At 37.4% G+C, this 20424-nt stretch overlaps 1 protein-coding gene across 3 annotated transcripts in view; it reads left to right on the top strand.

The window, feature by feature from the left end:
• The first annotated feature begins 833 nt into the window (after window positions 1-833).
• Window positions 834-20424, top strand: part of LOC127651581 (homeobox protein Meis1-like) — a 27988-nt gene continuing 8397 nt past the window's right edge. For 2 of the 3 annotated variants that reach the window (XM_052137478.1, XM_052137477.1), the window contains exons 1-9: window positions 834-1247; window positions 2265-2464; window positions 3203-3341; window positions 3444-3494; window positions 3647-3697; window positions 3783-3929; window positions 7211-7310; window positions 8757-8902; window positions 17797-17873. In XM_052137478.1, the coding sequence (XP_051993438.1) occupies window positions 1236-1247; window positions 2265-2464; window positions 3203-3341; window positions 3444-3494; window positions 3647-3697; window positions 3783-3929; window positions 7211-7310; window positions 8757-8902; window positions 17797-17873 (923 nt within the window). In that variant the 5' untranslated portion in view covers window positions 834-1235. The remainder of the gene's footprint in view (window positions 1248-2264; window positions 2465-3202; window positions 3342-3443; window positions 3495-3646; window positions 3698-3782; window positions 3930-7210; window positions 7311-8756; window positions 8903-17796; window positions 17874-20424) is intronic. The other variant, XM_052137479.1, reaches the window with a different exon arrangement.

The following is a 20424-nucleotide window of genomic DNA, read 5'->3' as shown; positions in this document are numbered from 1 at the left end:
AGGGCGCCAAGTGGACGATTAAAAAGATGCCTTATTAAAGCATGCATGACTGTCTTCTACAAGACACTTTTATTTAATTTTCCCCCTTTCTTTCTTTCTTTCTTTTTTTAAAGAAGAATTTCTGTAGCCGTACAGGTCTGATATTAGTTATTAAAAATAAAACCATCTCCGAGGGCCTTCCATGCATTAGAGCCCTGACACAATCACCTATATTGTACATTTCTATATGAGAAAATGACATATTTATAATACATCAAATAAAATGTTCAACGTCTGAAGTATAAGATTAAATGAAGGGGTTCTTTTAAATATACTAAAATCAAAAGGTTTGAACAAAAAAAGTTCAATAAGTGTCATTATAATTTTATTTAATGTCAACAACCATGCACCATTTGCATCAATATTTTTATAATAGTATAAATATTATTATAATTATAATTATTATTTTTATTTTTTTAAATATGCAGCATCGACGTTACCAATAAACTCTCGTGCATCTTTGCATAGTAAACTGATTGCTCATCTGCTAAGTGACCATCTTTCGAGTCTTAAATTGTCTCAGAGCTCGTTTTTATTCATGTAAACAGTTGCATTTCCAAAACAAACTGCTGAAAACGAGCGCATATTCGTTGTTAATCATTTATGGACTAATTGTCTCTTTTCTTGTCTGGCACAAAAAAAAAAAAAACTTCCATTTATTTGGTTCCATGTCTTATTAAAAAGCCAGAGCCTTTATAAGAAGAGAGTTGTTTGCCCTTTTACGCAGGCACGCACGCACGGGTTTGGTTTGGACGGTTTACGTCTCCTTTAAGAAGTCCAAATGCCCCCTCTCCTCCTCCAACACCCTCTCCGCGCTCCTCGCATCACAGAGATGTTATTGCATTAAGAATAAACCAGCCAAGCGATCAAAGAGCCGAATGGAGTGTGCTTTTAATGTCCCGTCACCTTTTGGCTACAGAATCTTCGAGTGAAAACAGGAAAAGCAAACATCAGTTCCACATTTTGGTTACTGGCTTGTACCTGGTGGAGCGTCGAGAACTGGATTCCCAACAAGCCTCCAGCCTTGCGTTCGTTAAAAACAGGAGTTGAGCTGGAGTGTCTGGGAGGATTACAATGTCATTGTTCGTGACGGGCACTTGAGTTGGGTTTTCTGGAGAGTTTTTGAATGCTCCCCGGGCTCGCAGCACTGAGATCGGGACGTGTTGAGAACAGGGAGTCGGTGGCGCGGAGTCCGCATGGCGCAACGGGTGCGTAAAAACCTCGAACGTGGCCGTCAGGACTCATTCAGACGCTGATAATATAAAGGAAGTCATTACAGTCAGATGTCCTTTAATTCCGGAATTGAAGTACGTGTGTGCGTGTACACACGAGTCTGGGGCTTTGGAAAACACACAGCAACAAGTGAAACCACCCAAACTACTACTTTTGTATTTTATATTCACTTTTCAAAACCACTCCTGATTTAATTAATTGCTAAAATAAGATGTGTGGATCATTTATTATTATTATTATTGTTATTATTATTATTCCATTTTATGTTGACATTTTTTAATTTAACTAATTCAATATTTAGCTGACAACCAAAAGAGTAACTTTATGCTTACACTCATTTCATAACTCATATTTCTGTAGTCTGTAGTCGCGAGACCGTTTTACCGCAAATTTGCGCTAAATGAAGAAAATTCAAATTAGCTTACTAATGCTTCAAAACTTTCATTAATTCATTAGTTAAGCGTTGTTCAATCATCATTGGTAGCCTACAAATCAATTATTAGACTCTAATACTTTTTCCTTTGTCTTTATAAATTCAGCTTGCGCAAACAAGAAATTGGTGAATTTGCGAAGAATTAAAAAAATAATAATACCAAAAAAAAAAAAAAAAAAACCATAGGCCTATTTTGCTGTCATCCAAATATGACACGGGGTAACGTTTAGACAATTAAACTTAAAACTTGAATGAAATTTGCGTCCAAAAAACACAAGCGCGATATTAAAATACTGAAATTAAATTTATCAGCCTATATTTGCATTATAGGCTATTTCAAGTTGGCTATCAAAGTGCCTAAAATTAAAACTGGCCTGCTGTTAATTCATTTGTTAAAAGTATAAAATAGTGTAGCTAATGCTTTAGTTCCGTTTTGATGCGCAAATGATTTTCTTCTTTTCCTTTTTCACCTTTCGCAGTTATTCCGTATTTAAGTATTTCATGTGTGTACACCAAAGTCCAAATCCGATTTTTAATTTCCAGTTTTGAATTCCCTCAGTACGAGGATCTGGTCCACTACGGCATGGATGCCGTCGGTATCCCGTCTCCGATGTACGGGGATCCGCACGCTGCCAGAGCGATGCAGGCGGTGCATGTGAGTCACGGCCCGCCGCTGCACCACTACCCGCACCCGGCAGCTCCCGGTGTCCCGTTGCCCGTTAACGGCGCACTAAAACGGGACAAAGACGCCATTTACGGGTATGTTTAATAAGCAGCCTAATGATAATGGGTTAGACCTTTCTTCTTTTCTTCTTTTATTAGGCTATATTTGCTCTCAATAAGCTTTACACTCTTAAATAGCCTATATAGGTTAATTCATCCTTTGAAGCACCTTATAGCCTAAAAAATACATCTTCTTTCATGAAGAACAGTTTTTGACTTTCCATCAGTGTTCCTTAAATCAGCAGACTGGTTTCTGGGTTCCAGTTTTAGAAATGTAACAGGTTCTCCTACATTATATGGAAGGAAACAGGGCTGTTAAAGGGAATAAACTTATTGATAGCTTACTGAAAATACTTGGTTCCCGTTACGTGCCTCACAGTGTTTCGTACTAGGCTTTTATCCCCCATATAGCAATAGGCTATGCATGCTTTTAACATTATTGCTAGAAGGTTATGTTGTAGGCCTAGTCCTGCTAAAACAACCACAAAACTGGCATACAACCTGGTCTTATCTAGCCTAATGTTTATTTAATATTTAAAAAGATAAGCTGTTCTCTTTGGAGGCCGTAACCAGCCATTCGGCTAACAGTGACCCCCATCTTCAGATTAGCTGAAGTTTGTGACCAATGCATAAATGAAAAGTTTACCTTTGATTCCTCTCAATATTAACTGTTATGCATCACTGAAGAAGAACAAGGCTGTGCGGGATATTACAGGGCCTTGAGCCTAAATGAGGCTTCAGACGTAAACTCCATGTATATATTTTGTTTTTCAGACACCCTCTTTTCCCTCTGCTTGCACTAGTCTTCGAAAAATGTGAATTAGCGACTTGTACGCCGCGAGAGATCGGAGTTACCGGTGATGTCTGCTCGTCGGAGTCTTTTGACGAAGATATTACAGTATTCTCGAAACAGGTCAGGCTGCATCAAACCTCTCGGCCCATTTGAGCGTCACGCGTCTGTGTGAAAGTCGTGCTCCAGTGACGAAATGATGTTTTGCGTTATTGTGTATTTCAGATGAGGGCGGAAAAACCTTTCTTCTCGTCGAATCCAGACTTGGATAATTTGGTAGGACAATGCACATTTATTTCAGAAACATTTTGATTGCTCATCTGTTTTTACTGTACATGCTATTCAACTTAATTATTATTATTATTATTATTAACTACATTAAATAACCACAAAGCCATATTGTGACATGAGTGATCTCTTCGTTATAGATGATTCAAGCCATTCAAGTGTTGCGATTTCATCTCCTCGAATTAGAGAAGGTCGGGTTTTCGTATTATTATTATTATTATTATTATTATTATTATTATTGTTATTAGCGATGTTAAATGTAATTGTACTCTCTAGGTGCACGAGCTGTGTGATAATTTCTGTCACCGCTACATCAGCTGTCTGAAGGGAAAGATGCCCATTGATCTGGTGGTCGATGATAAAGAGGGGGGGTCCAGATCAGACGGAGAGGAACTTACACGCACCCCCGGCGGTGCAGAGCAGGCACGTCTTCAGCCATATCTTTCTGCTTTTATTTGTTTATTTGCATGCTATTTATGCTTTGCGTTGAATATACTTGTGCGGAAAAGGACATTTCACGAAGTTAACGTGACAGGAAAATAAAATATTGATTATTATGATAGATGACGTCACCATTTGCAATAAGAAAACTCGCAATTTTACCAGCAAATTGGTGGTTGACATGAAATGCGAATCCACATTCTGCACTTAATTTAGAGCTGTTTTATGCACAAAAAAACTATTATACATGACCTTACATTATCTGTGATCATTTATACTTTCAAAAAGTATTTGTCACATCCAAGTCCATTTAAACAAACTGCCAAAAAAAAAAAAATAGGTACAAATTATTTGTAACCTCAAATCTTGATGCTGCATTTTAAAATGATCGTGTTATTTCTTAATTGTCTGTCAAATATAGTTGCAAAGCTAACTGGAAACACTTTGCCGGAGAGACTGTTTTTATGGGGAAACTCTTACAGTACAGCCACAGCTGTGCATCTGTTCCCTCCGTCTATAGGACAGCAGATAATCACTGTTATGTCATTTTAGAATGACACATTTTCACTCGTTTGTGCCTAATGTAACGTGCAATTAATAACTAGCAGTAAAACATACACAAAATAATTATACAGTATATGCTGTTCATTTGAATTACTCAGTAACACAGTAACATGTGAGGTGTAAACCTGTCGTATACTCGCTGTACTCGACTGATTGAGTAAACTCATTCCCTCAGTTAAATTGAGCGATGGCGACTCAGTTAACTTAGTGATGATATAGAATTAATTTAGCGATTTAAGTTATGGTACCTCAATGCAAGTAGACTTAACTCAAGATTTGCTATTTAAATGTTGTTGTCTCAACATAATAATTGTAATTGATTAGACTTGTTATTGTATTGTATAGCACAATTAAGGAGGACTATAACTTATTCTTGGTCAGTCATTAAGTCTCTTAACTCTCCACAGTAATGCATAGACACCTTTACTTCAGTTGCACAAGCACAAAGCGAACGGACAGGGTCCAATTTGACCAAAGGGAACACAGATCACCCTAATGGTGATATCACGCGAACAACTATTTGCAACACACCAACATAAATAATCCTACAAAAGAGCTAAATCCTCTATGGATTCTTAATAAATGCCCCCATATGTTCAGTTAGTCCAAAGAAACATAATTAAATAATTCAAGCGCAAGGCATTGTGGGTATTCTCAGTTGACCTAATTTTGTGCTTATTAACACTTAAAATCTTAAGTCTATGTATTTTTAAGAAAAATAATTTCAAGGGACATTTTTTACAGTAATGAGAACATTTGGGTTTACAGTGTATCCAGAAAGAAATACTGAATCAAAGAAAAAAATATTATTCCAGTGTTAAAATCTTATTTCCGATGATATTTGGTATCTGGAGCAGAAAGGAAAACAAAGTGTTTGAGATTACAGACTAGTGTCTGCCTGAGTGTTGGTGTCAAACAGCATCTGTGTCGCTGTAGATCAGTTCAGACCAGGATTTAGCAACTGTTTTAACGCACACATGAAGTGCCCCCTCAATTTTACTGGTGTTGACATGTCCCTGCTGAAAAAAGAAACACAGCTCAGACCAGCCTAAGCAGGCAAGCTGGTCTCTCAGCCTGGCAGTACCAGTCATTTGGTTGTTTTAGAGGGGTTTTGGGCACTTTTTAGCCGATCAGGCTGGAAGACCAGCTTGCCAACCAGCTGAACAACAGCTTGGCCAGGCTGGCAGAACCGGAACCAGCTTAGGCTGGTTCTACAAATTAATTTTTATATGTGCATCCCAAAACATCGTCTCCTTATTTTGCGGAGATCCCAAACATTGCTTTCAGTAACTTTTCCTCATCTATACAAAGTACTAGTCTGTGTACTAGAAAAACACATAAAAAAACAACCAATTATATCATTGCATTGTGCATGAGTGGTCAGACAGTGCAAAGTGGACTGTTTACTTATGTCAATAGGACAATTTCATTCCATTTTGGGGTGTTTGGTTTCCCAAACAGCTTATAACTTAATAAACAGACAGCATAAGGAATAGGATGATAAGGAAGGATTACTACAAGTGGTAATATGGCATGCAGATTAGCCCCTGGATTTTTCTCAAGGTGCTTAAAGGGATAGTTCACCCAAAAATGAAAATTCTTTCATTATTTACTCACCCTCATGCCATCCCAGATGTGTATGACTTTATTTCTTCTACAGAACACAAATTAATATTTTTATGAGAATCTTTCAGCTCTGTTTGCCCTCATAATGCAAGTGAATGGTGACCAAAACTTTGAAGCTCCAAAAAGCACATAAAGGCAGCATAAAAGTAATCCAAACCACTCCAGTGGTTTAATCCATGTGTTCAGAAGCAATTTGATATGGGTGAGAGGGTGTGGGTGAGAAACTAATACATTTTTAAGTACTTTTTTACTATCAGTTTCCACACCAGAATTTGGAAGTGAAAGTGAAAGTGTAGATTTTCAGTCAAAAAGACTTGATATATTGATCTGTTTCTCACCCACACCTAACATATCGCTTCAGAAGACATGGATTAAACCACTGGAGTCTTCTGGATTGATTTTATGCTGCCTTGAAGTCGCTTTTGCACCTTCAAAGTTCTTGTCACCATTCACTTTGTATGGTATGGACCAACAGAGTTTAAATATTCTTTTAAAAATCTTTGATTGTGTTTTGCATTAGAAAGAATGTCATCCACATCTGGGATGGCATGAGGGTGAGTAAATGTTGAGAGAATTTTCATTTTTGGGTGAACTATCCCTTTAAAGTGTCTGTTTTATGGGTGCTGCACAGTAGCTAGGTGAGCAGGTGTTTTGCATTATAGCTGTTACAACATGGCTAGAATGCCATATTGACCAACATCCAGGACCAAAAAGGTCAGTTTTATATGAAGAAACATTCCTTTGTCTGTAAATGCTTCATTCATGTTTTCTTGTTGGGCCTATTAAAAGTTACCTGATGCTTTTTGAAACGTCCCGTGCGTGTATGTGTTCGTTTGCCTGTTAATTTATGTACAGAGGTTTGTGCGTGCATGCAAGTGTGTGTTTATATACAGATGTGTGTTTGTGTTCAAGCTCATGTCTCATGTGTTCAAGCTCAGTTTTCTCTTGGAGCATGTGTTTCATATTACTCCTTACAGCACTGCTCTGGTATGTGCCTCTATACTGTATTTATCCTATAATATATTATACTAAACACAGCGTATTACCTTCTCTCTCTATCTCTCTCTGTCTAGGTGTGTTGGAGGGAGGATGATGCTGCATCCGTTCATTCTTCCGAAGCTGCAGCTCCCTGTGGCAGACACTCACACAATGGAGACAACAGCAGTGAGCACGGTAACACACCTACACACACCCTTCAGTGACACATGCATTTATTCAGTGTGTGCCAAGTGAAATAGAGCTGCAGCAGGTTTGTCATTTCTAGCATACATTTACACTTTAGCACCACCATGGGGGTCTCCTACTGCACACACACACACACACACACACACACGCATGTACATAGAGGCAAAGGCATACATACACAAACATCAGCCAGCAGACTGCTCCTAAAACAGTGCAGCCACTCTGTGTGCATGGGTGTGTGTAGTGTATTTGTATATGTGCAAACACGTGTGTGGGATTGTGTGTTGGACAGGATATGGTGTTTGGTGGATATAAAGACTCTTCTCTCTGCTCCTCAGCTCTGAGCATCAGCCATGGCGAATTAAAACCAGAGTACATACTTCCCCAAGCACCGCATCTGTGTGTGTGTGTGTGTGTGTGTGTGTGTGTGTGTGTGTGTGTGTGTGTGTGTGTGTGTGTTGTGCGCTCTGCCTCAGCTCAGCAGCTGTGTGTCTGGCTCTGACTTTCACTACCTGAGAGAACAACAGCGCCTGTCCTAGAGCGTTAGATGCACCATAAACATTTGTTTGAGCTTGAACTCAATTCTGACATTATTTATTTACCTTCAGGTCATTCTGAGACTTTCTTTCTTTTGTGGAATACAAAAGGAGATATTTAGTAGAATGTTCAAGCAGCTCTTTTATATGCATTGAAAGTGGAATGGGGACAGCGGACCGCTTTCGTCAACATTCACTTTCATTGCATGGATAACAGCAGTGGGGCTTTATGCTAGATAAGTAATTTTATGTTCCATGTATGAAAGAAAGTCATGGGTTTGGAACGACATGAGGGTGAGTAAAGTGATGACAGAATTTTTATTTTTGGATGTACTTTTCCTTTAAAAGGTCCAGCTTGAGGTACACTTTTTTTTTTGCATGAAAACGGTCATAATTCTGAACAGATCTGAATAAAATCAAAGGAGTGCAGATGATCCTAGATGTACTGATGAAATAATACCAGTTTAATCATAATTGTGAGGTCATTCTTTAATAGTGAAAATTCTTTTTAGAAATCACATTTTATATTATGTATAATATGTACACATTTATATATTATATATATTAAATGTTTTATTATTTAATTAAAAAATCTTTATTTTATTTTTTAAATATTTGTCAAATTAAAATAAAATTACATAAAATATAAATAAAGACATTTTAGTATGATCCGCATATTTATATATATAATTATACATTTAATTTATATCACCTTTCCAAGAGCTCAAGGTCGCTTTATAAGAAAAACATCATAGAGTCAGTTACAATTCAATTTAGATATACATGAAAATAATAATAATAATAATAATAAATAAATTCAACATCTAGAGGTGGACTTGAAATGCTGTGAAAAAAGGACTTCTTTATATTTAACATCGTGTATTATATTTCTTCTCAGGTGATTTTTTGGATCAGAGTGTTGCCTCTCCAAGCACAGGAGAAGAGGAAGACCCTGATAAAGAACGAAAGAACAACAAGAAAAGAGGGATTTTTCCCAAAGTGGCAACCAACGTCATGAGGGCATGGCTGTTTCAGCACCTCACGGTAAAAACAAAAACATAATCTCGCTCTTAAAATCAAATTAAATGATTTTACAATGGAGGAATGCTGGTTACCCAAAGTAGCACTTAGGTTGCTCTTTATTAAGTACAACTTAAAGGGATAGTTCACCCAAAAATACAAATTCCTCCTCATTTAATCACCCTCCTGCCATCCCAGATGTGTGACTTTCTTCTGCAGGACACAAAGATTTTTAGAAAAATATTTAAGCTCTGTAGGTTCATACAATGCAAGTGAATGGTGGCCAGAACTTTGAAGCTCCAAAAAGCACATAAAAGCAGCACACACAAAAAATCATCCATACAAGTCCAGTGATTTAAACCATATCGTCAGAAGTGATTCAATCGATTTTGGGTGAGAATAGACCAAAATATAACATCTTTTTCACTGTACATCTCTAGGCATGATCATGATTTCAAGCTCGATTACACTTCCTAGTGCTTGACACATGTGCAGAATGCGATATGGCGCTAGGAAGAGTAATAGAGCTTGAATTCATGATCGCCAAGGAGACTGCGGTCAAGATTTATAGTGAAGCATTCGTTATAATTATGTCTGTTCACACCCAAAATCCATTGTAATGCTGCAGAAGACATGGATTAAACCACTGGAGTCGTATGGATTACTTGTATAATGTCTTTATGTGCTTTTTGAACTTTAAAGTTTTGGTCACCATTCGCTTGCATTGTGAGGACCAACAGAGCTGAAATATTCTTCTAAAAATCTTCATTTCTGTTCTGCAGAAGAAAGAAAGTCAAAAACATCTGGGATGGCATGAGGGCGAGTAAATGAAGAGATAATTCTCATTTTTCATGAACTGTTCCTTTAAGGGCATCGTTACAAAAGCTGCCAATCCCAAAGTGCTCAACTAAAGCCAAAACTTTTTCCAATATCTCTAAAAGTGTGTTGAAATGGCGTGAAAATACTGCCGAAGTTAAAATCTTTTAGAAATGTTTTATTTTTTTTTCACCAGCATTGTCAGATATTCCAAACATATGCATTATTATCATTTATTTGATGTCTTTTTACCCCTGATAAACTGTAAAAGCAATGATAACTGTAATTGTAAGCGGCTTGCAATGAACTTATGAGTGTTTTAAATCCTGTTCATTTACAAAAGTAATAACTTACAAAACAATGCTTTTGGGAAATACACCATAGAGATTAAACACAGTGTACATACTACTAATGTTCTACGTAATGCTTCGGAAAACCTTGCCTTCGTTTTTCTTTCTGAAATGGATTCAATGTGTACTAATGAAATTCTTGCAACTCGCACTATTTAAGTTTTTTTATAAAAGAGGTTTACAAACCCTTTTAATACACAGTGGAGAAATGCACTAGCAATGCAATGAAGACCCCATAAAATCAAAATATGTCTTTTAATCTATGTCTTTTAGCATAAAAATAACTTTAAGTAGATATGCCTTGATGCATCTAAAAAAATACAAATGTTCTCTTCCAAGAAAATGGACCAAATCTATTGATGATGTATCTCGCACTCAGGGTCTTATCTAAGTTTTTGTCCAATCGAATGCTCTCTAGAATGACATCATGCTTTATACCAGTCATGTATATTAAATACTATTGGCTCTTTGATATGTCCCACCCCAACTTCCTATTTCAATAGGAAATGCGTCAACACAAGATAGAAATCTGTTCCCTTCAAGTCTTTTAGTGAGGTCTTTAAATGCACGATTTTACACGTGTGAATGGTGTTGTGCATTATTGAAATGCTGCTGTTTGTTGTTGTAATGGCACTAATAAGCTGTCGGCTGCTCTAGTAATCGATCACTCCTTTAAAGATGTGTGTTTCACATTGAGCAGCTGAAACAGGCACAGTGATGTATAGATCTAGTCATCATTTGAGATGAATTGCTAAAGAAGCTCAGGCGTGTCTGTACCTGCACGCCCATTATATTTATAGCCCAGTGATGCCAGAGTTCCCAGAGGCTGGTTAGTGAATGAACACACACAACAGCACTAATGACTGATGTAACAATACATTGGGATGTAACACAGGCAGGGTTTCCTTACTTTTGTCATGTTAACGGTGTGATAATTGTTTCCATGGAAAAGTGGGCGCGTACAGCTCAGAGCTCCTCCCCCACCCTCGAGCTTTGAACTTAAGATGAGGGCTTCTTTTATTGCGTTCAAAAGATTTAAAAAAAGAGTAATTTATGTCCACACTCCCTCCATTTCTGCTTCCTTCCATCTGTATTTCCATTTTCTCTCATTTGGAAACTTGTTGAATCTCCTTTTAACAAATATGCGCACACACACCAGCTCATAAACACTTGTTCATATACATCCCACATAAATGCCAGGGTTTGGATTAAGCAATTAGAAGCAATTCCCTTCTTGACAGCAGATGTGAACTACAGAACTATGGAACGAATATGTAATGAAAGTAAATGGTGACTGACACTGGCATACTGTTTTGGGAAAAGAGCCCATTTGTTCTGCAGTGGAACAAAAATGTATAAAGCAAGAATTACCCTTGGAATGAACATGAACATCATAATGTTTGAATAGTGTACAGATGTGTGACCAAATACCTGAACATAGTTTTCTGGGATTTGGATGTAAACATTGAAGACAGAATGTTTATTCTAGACACGTAGGCATTTAGAGAGAGGGTTTTCCTTTAGGTGCGGATCAAGGTGGTGAGCATGCAAATAAATGACATTACAACATTCCTTGAGATCGTTAGGGGGTCAAAGGTCATGGGTGTAAAAGAACCCCCCGTTCAAAATAATGTTTGCTGTGCGTTGTGTTTACTGTGGAATACAAAAAGAGAGCTTTTGAAGAATCCTTATGCAGCTCTTTTCCATTATACAGTCCTTTATAGTGACCACATCTGTCAAGCTCCAAAAAAGGACCGTAAACACCATAAAAGCATCACAAAAGTAGTCTCCATTGCAGCTTTCAACTGGCTTTTCATGCTCAGTTTTAACACATGCAAAAACCAATGGTGTTTTGCATCAATGACATCAAACCTGGCACAATTAGGTATATATATTTATCAAAGCGCCATTTTTGAATCTGAATGTGATCGCAAATGAAATTTAAGAGCTTCACTAGAGGAAATAACGATTTCGATCTGTTCTTCACAAAGCTATCAGATGTCTTAAGAAGACTTGGAATATAGCGCATTAGTCTGGACTACTTTTGTGAGACTTTTATTATGTATTATTGGGAAAAATGACAGCTGTTTTTGCACTGTTAGGAAAAGAGCTACGTAAATATTCTTCACAAAAAACATAAAAAATAGCAGCTTATTGGTTTAAAACATCATAAGGGACATACGTTTTTATTAGGGATGTCCCGATGCCGATAATGGTCCGATACCGCACTCATGTACTCGTAAAATTGCTCTGATACCAAAAACCAGAACCATCTGACATACGAATGTCAAAACATATACATTCAGAGCACAAATTAAAATCACGTTATGTCCTAGTGAGATTATTTAACGCAAAAGCTGCGATATAATGAGATAAATAGCCTATATAGTCTGAGACCGTTACCGTGGAGACATAGAGCATGGAGGCTTCACGTTATTCTCCGTGGCATCCACGCATAACTCACCACGCGCCCCACCAAGACCGAGAACCACATTATAGCGACCACGAAGAGGTTAACCCATGTGACTCTACCCTCCCTAGCAACCGGGACAATTTGGTTGCTTAGGAGATCTGGCTGGATTCGAACTCATGACTCCAGGGGTGGTAGTCTGCGTCTATACTCGCTGAGCTACCCAGGCCCGAGTACATACTTATTTAATTTAATTGCAGCTTTTTGTGGGTTAATAATCACGTTGAGTCACGTAGCGACCAGCTTTTCCAGAGTGGGAAGCTGCCGTCATAGCGTTAGAGCTACTTGGTCAAAATAACACAGAAACACTTCAAAATAAAAGTTCTGTCAAAATAAAAGCAAAAGTATGACAGTAATAAATCTCTATTTGGTGAGTACCCAAATTGAAGTATCGGTACTCAAACTCGTTCTCCAAAGAATCCCTAAATTGTATCCTTAAATGTGCTTTCATTGTCAATCTGTCCTCAGGATACAAGACAGCTGGGAATACACATGGAGAACAAAATTGCCTTTTGTTTAGGGCTTTATTTTTACTTTCTTAGCTATTCACGCTACTGTTTTAGCTGGTTTCTCTGCAGGCGTACGTTTCCTTTGAAGTGTCAGAGCAATTGGTTGTAATGAGGGAGGTGCAATTAGTGTCAGTCTCAAGAAATGAGGAGCAGAGGGGTTTTCATGGGGGTGGGGTATGCTGGGAGGGGGACGCTGGAGTTCATTTACCACGACTGCACGGGCATGTTCTGTGAGGATGGGGGGGTTTCTCCAGGGTTGAACTCGCTGTTATCAAAACACCATCCATTACACCCCTGACAGCTCCTCCTGGAGACCTAGGCTCTGCTAGACCTACAGGGAATTTCCGTCCTTGCCCGTGAAAAGAAAGGTGATTCATCAAGGCCAGGCTTTTTTTTTCTTTCTTCATAAGTGAGGACGAGGTGGGATGTGAGGAGATACAGAGATGAAACAGAGAAGCGTTAGACGGAGAAGTGAGGACTCGCTTTGGGATGCACCCAAGACTGTAGCTGCAAAGTTAATGAAAATCACAGTAGGCCTGCTGGGGGAACATCTTTCTTAAAATGAAAGTCTGTTTTTTGTTCTGTTCTTCTGTATTACACAGAGTTGGGGACGCTACTTTGAATCTGCAGCAACACGTTATTTCGAATTGAAATAAGTTCAACCGCAGCCAAATGTTGGTTTAACTACAAGCTACACTGAGAAATGTAAACGTTAAATTATTCAAATCTAAATTACTTGGTTTTATTCAAGTCAAAAACATGATTTATCAACACTGAATCAATGTACTAGAGTACAAATAAAATGTAGTAAAACATTTACTAACCAAAAGCTATTTTTAAAGACAGCATTTGAATAGATACATTTAAATACTACTACTAATAATAATAATCTAAAAAAGCATAATTTTCTGTAATCAAAGAAATAAATCTGGAATTTCTGGAGCTGTGAATAATGAAGTTAAATTAGTAATGATCTACTTCTAGTTCTTTTAGTCGCAGGTCTCTTTTGATTGGGTATAAAATATTAAATAATAATAAAAATGCAACTAACCATTAAATCATGCATCATTTGGACAGCAGAATTAAAAGACTTATCAACTTTTAAAAGTTATCTTAAAATTTTTTTTATTGTTGATGCCATAATCAAACTTTGGTATATTTGACTATATTCACTTGATAATATGGTGTAACGCTCAATGGAAAGGAGGAGGCGAGAACCGGCTTGACGACTTAAATAATATTTTAATGGTTAACTTAAACAAAAGACAACAACACACACATGACGGCATGTCCGTAAATGATCTCTCTCTCCCGCACCACCTTCTGCCATTGGCCTTTATCCCTCTCGGAGGCTTAATTAGCCTGTGTGTATAATCACGACCTGGCCCCGCCCTCCGCCCTGCCACATATGGTTTATATTAATATACAATTTTAGACAAGCTTTTGTTTCGTATGTTAGGATTCTGAATTCTGCTCTTGCATGTACAAAATTGTCAATATTCCTCTTCTGCCATGTTAATAATGTAGTATTTAATTGGGCTTCTGCAGTTTGTGATAATACTAACCCATTTCAATGTTTGATTTGAACCACCTGAGACGTGAGCGTGACTGCTATATGAATTTTCCATTTGCCTTTTTGATTTGTAATTAGTGCAACCAAATAAACAAGCAAAAAAAAAAAGAAAAAAAAGAAACATTTCAAGAGTAAATCGTTTCCTTAAAAATGTACAGTATGTCCTCAAATGTGGACAGCGAGACAATGTTGTGACATTTTAAATAATACTAAGCTACAGAAAGGCAGATTTTTAAAATCAAATAGTTTATTATGCCAAACACGTTGATTGGCTCAAACATCATCTGCAGCCTGAAACTGGACTTTTGGTCAGATGTTTTAAGTGAACACACTTGGCTGCATGGGAAAGCCATAGGCTGCTCCCTTGCTCCCTCGATCCCTATTTAGTGAATGATGTAACCTCCAGTGTGCTTTCTGTCTTCACTGGTCTCAGAACAGTTTGAAATGTACCTTATTTTCATCCTAACTCTATATAAAGCCTCTGAAAGCAAAAACATTCAGCCCATTGTTTCTTAATTCATTTTTTAAAGTGGCACATCAAACAAAACGAGAGACGCTACTCTTTACATCCAAACAGGTTTCGATTAAAAAAATTAAAGAGGTTTATTACCAGAGGAACCTTTGTTGCCTGAAAGCCGGAAGTGTTGCTTACCAGTTTCTGAGTGACATGTCCACAGGGTGGCGCCAAAAGCGAGTTGTATTGTTAGATCTAACTGATGTAAAACAGCCAATGGAATGCATATTTTATTAACCCTGTGCCCTAACACTTAATATAACCATCAGTGGAGTAAACATTTAATTTTAGAGCAAAAGTGCAACCTTCGAATTGTGCTAACCTTTGTTTATGTAAACACAACTCCCTGGTTTCCATGGGAACAGAACCCATGTAACACGCTCTCAGTAGCGCTACTAGGGAAAGGTAAACACATTTTCTGGTCAAGGATGACGCTCATCAGTAATTCGGCAGAATGTGGTCGATTTCAGGGTACATAAACATTCGGTAGCAGGATGTTGATTTCCCGTGTGATCGATGTTGGTTTAGTCTAAAGTTTAGACACTGTTTGTGAGTATAATACATGCACCATCACACACATACACACACAGCTGCCGTGGCGGGTGAGGTTGGTTGTGTTTTCAACTCTTTTTAAGTGCCGTTCACTCTGAATTAGCTGTCATTAGAGCCCTAACAGTTTTACTGCATCTGTAAACAGCATAATGACCCCACACACACCTTCAACTCTTCATTGAGTTTCACACAACACACACACATACCTCCAGCCAGCACGGCTCGCTCGGTCGTAAAGTTACCCACCATTTGCTACCAGAGCTCTCGGCGTGCAACAGGTGTTAAGAGAGAGTCATTCATGGGTCAGTTTTAATGCACATCCCTCTTTATTTATGGATCTAGTTGAGGTTTACATGGCTGACCTAGGATCAGTTGTTGCCTAATTACAGGTTAAAACCTCCCCTGTCTCTGTATGCATATCCTTTGGGTTTAGAGAAAGGCTTTTGTGGTTGCTAGAGTCGTCACCCTTGGTTACAGGATAGCAATTTGTAATGACTTTGTGGCTTGGCATCTACAGTAAATCCCAGTTGGCAACTCTCTATTTAGTGCATGGGGTTTTCCTTTAGTTTAGAGCTTTATTCACCAATTATAAGATAACCGAGGAACTACCCTGTTGTTTTATTGTTGCTGTCTACTGTTAAAGAGACCGTTCGTGTGTGCATTTTAGTGAGATTTTGCTTTTGTCTTGTAATTTAAAACAAAAATCACTTACAAAAATGTTCGTTATAATAGCAAAGTATTCTTTGAAGCAACTTGGAGTACCATATAAATACTGTGGTGTATGAATATGATAATTATTCTATATAAAAAACATATCAAATAACATCATTGCACCGTTGTGTCGCCATGGTACAGTAATTGTAAATCAAAGCAAAATAAAAGTTTGGCACTTTGTTTAAAATAAACAATTAAATTGTTAAATATTTAAGTAGATAATATTACAATCATATCAAACTATTAAATCATTAAATCACTAAATAAATAAATAAATAAATGTGTTTCATTTTGTCAGCTTTGCATGCATTTTTACTTACCATTAGCTTTGGTTTGATTTTCATTTATGCACGAGCTTTGCTCTTTTTCTTATTTTTATAAATGCAACTCACTGTTCACTCAGAACGCATTCATGCATTAAAAAAGCTAGACGCAGCACTGCATGTTAGTGTCTTGAAATGCGTTTTTACAAAGTATGAAACCCTCATGCCATCCCGGATGTGTTTGACTTTCTTTCTTCGCAAGTCGCTTTGGATAATAGCATCTGCTAAATGACTCTTTTTAGAAGAATATTTTTAGCGCTGTAGGTCCACACAATGCAAGTGAATGGTGGCCAGAACTTTGAAGCTTCAATAAGCACATAAAGGCAGCATAAAAGTAATCCATATGTCTCTAATGTTTAAATCAATGTCTTCTCAAGCGACATTATAGGTGTGGGTAAGAAACAGATACATTTTTTTATATAAATTCCCCTCACTGCACATTAGGTGCCGATATGCACAAAGAATACAAATCGCCAAAAACCAGAGAAGAAGAATGTGAAAGTGAAAGTGTAGATCGGAGATGTATGGGTCAAGATGCTCAAACAAACAGAGCAATGTTTTGAAAGTGCCACAGAGATTTTCCGGGAAAAGTTTTAAGTTTCATATCTGTAATTGTAGAAAATATATCAACATTTAAAAAATACATGCTTATAAAAAATACAAGCGGTTAGCACTGTCGCCTCACAGCAAGAAGGTCGTGGGTTCAAACCCTGGTTGCCCCGGCCTTTCTGTGTGGAGTTTGCATGTTCTCCCGTGTCTGCGTGGGTTCTCTCCGGTACTCCGGCTTCCTCCCACCATCCAAAAGACATGCAGGCTAGGTTAATTGGTGTCTCCAAAAAAAAAAATTGCCCTAGGTGTGGATGTGGAGGTGAGTGTGAGTGTATGTCTGTCTATGTGTGGCCCTGCGATAGACTGGCGACCTGTCCAGGGTGTCCCCCGCCTTTCGCCCAATGTTAGCTGGGATAGGCTCCAGCCCCCCGCGACCCTGTACACAGGATAAGCGGTTGACGATGGATGGATGGATGGATGGATGCTTCAACTGAATTGATATGTTTGCTTTTATCTGTCACAAAATTGTTGATGTTTGTGTCTCGTAGCACCCATACCCCTCAGAGGAACAGAAGAAGCAGCTGTCTCAGGACACAGGACTGACCATCCTCCAGGTCAACAACTGGTAAGCGCCGACTAGGCCAGACTTACACCGGATCTCACTCCATCCATAAATCAAACTCACTGCTAATGTAAACTGAAGTATATTTTGCTCTACACACTTCAGAGAAATGAGAAATGACAATTCTGTCATTATTTACACAGACTTATGTTGTTTCTAAACCCATACCATATGATTTTTTTCAATGGAACACAAAAGGAGAAATCTTGAAAAATATTCATGCAGCTCTTTTCCATATAGCAAGAATTTAGTCACCACACCACAGACCTTTTGTCATATGTTTCTTATGTTTCAAACACTATAATGGGGGGTCTACCCGACCTGATCCTTAAAACTGACTTTCATTCATGTAACTTACTGTAGTCAGGTTGATTCAGTTGCATCAAATGATGTCTTTGATGTGAATAAAACCCAGTTCATTCAGATGTTACTGCATGAAGTACATGAAGAACAATATCTCATCCTAGGCTTTTGCCAATCACTGTAAATAATATCTTGACCTCCGGAGCCCTTCATAATCAAAGCACAACCACTTAGCATTTTAATTACTAGAGTGAAAATACATTAGGTGCTCTCCGAAGCACAACATAAACAGAGTGCAGAATGTGCAGTGTGTATGTCTACAGTTGCAGAGCGCAGAGGAAACAGGTGAGGGAGAGCCAGGGGTGAAAATGAGCTGCTGTCAAATTAAACAGAAATTATCACAGACAGCAGCTGGACGGGTTTATTTAAACATGGAGACGCACACACTCTCATAAAGAGGAACACTGTCCTCTGAATGAACTCACAATACAGCGGGGCTAAAAGAACCTTTAAGAGTACGTCTTTGGTTTTCAGACATGAACATTTGTGTTTCAGTTAAATAGGCACGTATAATGAGGTCTAAATGTCTGAGATCACAATTATAAACTGGAATTATTTTTTTTCTTTTAAGTACCTGGAAATAAGTACATTTTTAGATTTTGAAGTAAAAAAAAAAGAGAAGTTATTACGTAAAATTAATAAAAAATATTAAGGATTATGCTCTATACACTAAATACTTATTTTGTGATGAAGTAAATATAGCAGAAAAAATTGAGTACGTTCCCTTCAAGTGAGTTTAAGAAAGAACGTTCAAATATAAAGTAAATTCTATGTTTGTAATTAATTTAAACATGTAAAAATGTGTCCTTTAACTTATTAGTAAATATTAATTATGATTGTTTTTATCTTTAAAATGCGTCATCATGTGTCAGTCCTAAAGTAGAAAATTTCACATAAAAATGTTTTTTTTTCGAAGTTGGTGATCCCGGCATGCTTGAATAATTAATGAGCTTTAATGGTTTTACAGTTTGCAAGTTTATTTACAATATTTATTTATGTTTCTTTTATTGTGTTCATTTATATTTTTACACTTGTGCATTCATTGTTATTTCATGTTAGTTCAAATTGCATTAGCTCATGTAAAAAAAATAATAATAATAACCAAGATTAAAAAACAATCGTCATTTTTTTTTCAATGTTAGCTCACGTTAACTAATGTCGTTAACCAATGTTAACGAATGCAACCTGATAGTAAAGTGTCGCCATTCAATTTATATAAATGTATAAGAGAAATTGTTTATCTTAGGACCTGTAGCTGGTCACCACTTCTTTTGATTAAATTATTTATTATCACCATTTTGACTTCACAAGCTAATTTTAAAATGTCTTGCTGTGTAACAAATAAATTTTTAATTTATGTAATCTCTCAATTAATATGAAGCCATTTAAGTGGCATGCACAATAATAATAATAATAATAATAATAATAATAATAATAATAATAATAATAAAGAATAAGCAAAATGCCATTTAAAATAGTTGGACTCCGCTGTATATGGTTTTAATATATACAGTAGAATATATATAAAGCAAGCTCAATGGCACAGCAGGTTTATTCACTGCTGCATTGTAGAGTAAATGTGTTTCTTAGCTCCCTCGTGCATGAGAAAAATAGTTCACTTGCTGCATAGTTTTGTTATGTGTTTGGCGTGCTCGTCTGGCCGTATAACAGTGTGTGTTTGCAGTGAACAGGCCGAGGCATGAAGCTCGTAAACTCGGTCTCCTGGTGAGAAGGGGGGTTCAGTGAGGGGTCAGCTTTTAACCCCCTTTAAGAGTGGGACGGGCTTATCCCCGCCGGGGATACGGCTCTTATCTCTGATTGGTCGCCTAAAGGGCGGAGTTCAGGCGGATGCTAACCTTCTACAACCTCAAAAGAACGTTTACAATAATACCTGCTCTGAAAGTTCAACCTCTCAAGCTGCTTTCCTGTTGACCTCCGTTTCATTTTGCTTAATTAATGTATTAATCTACAGCACTAAATATATAATAGACCAATAAATTATGGCTGTACAATTAATCGTAAACGAATAGAAGAGAAACCGGAAATGTGAAGAAAGAATTTAGGCATGAATAATTATTAACAAGTTTTACCTCTTCAAATGTGTTTTTGAACACTAAAAGTTGTGAATGGAAAATTATAATAAGGAAATTGGTAAATTACACCATATCACACAAAACTACAGTAAATATAT

This window comes from Xyrauchen texanus, chromosome 11 (assembly GCF_025860055.1).
Source record: "Xyrauchen texanus isolate HMW12.3.18 chromosome 11, RBS_HiC_50CHRs, whole genome shotgun sequence".
Lineage (NCBI taxonomy): Eukaryota > Metazoa > Chordata > Actinopteri > Cypriniformes > Catostomidae > Xyrauchen > Xyrauchen texanus.
This window is presented reverse-complemented; position numbering and strand designations above follow the sequence as displayed.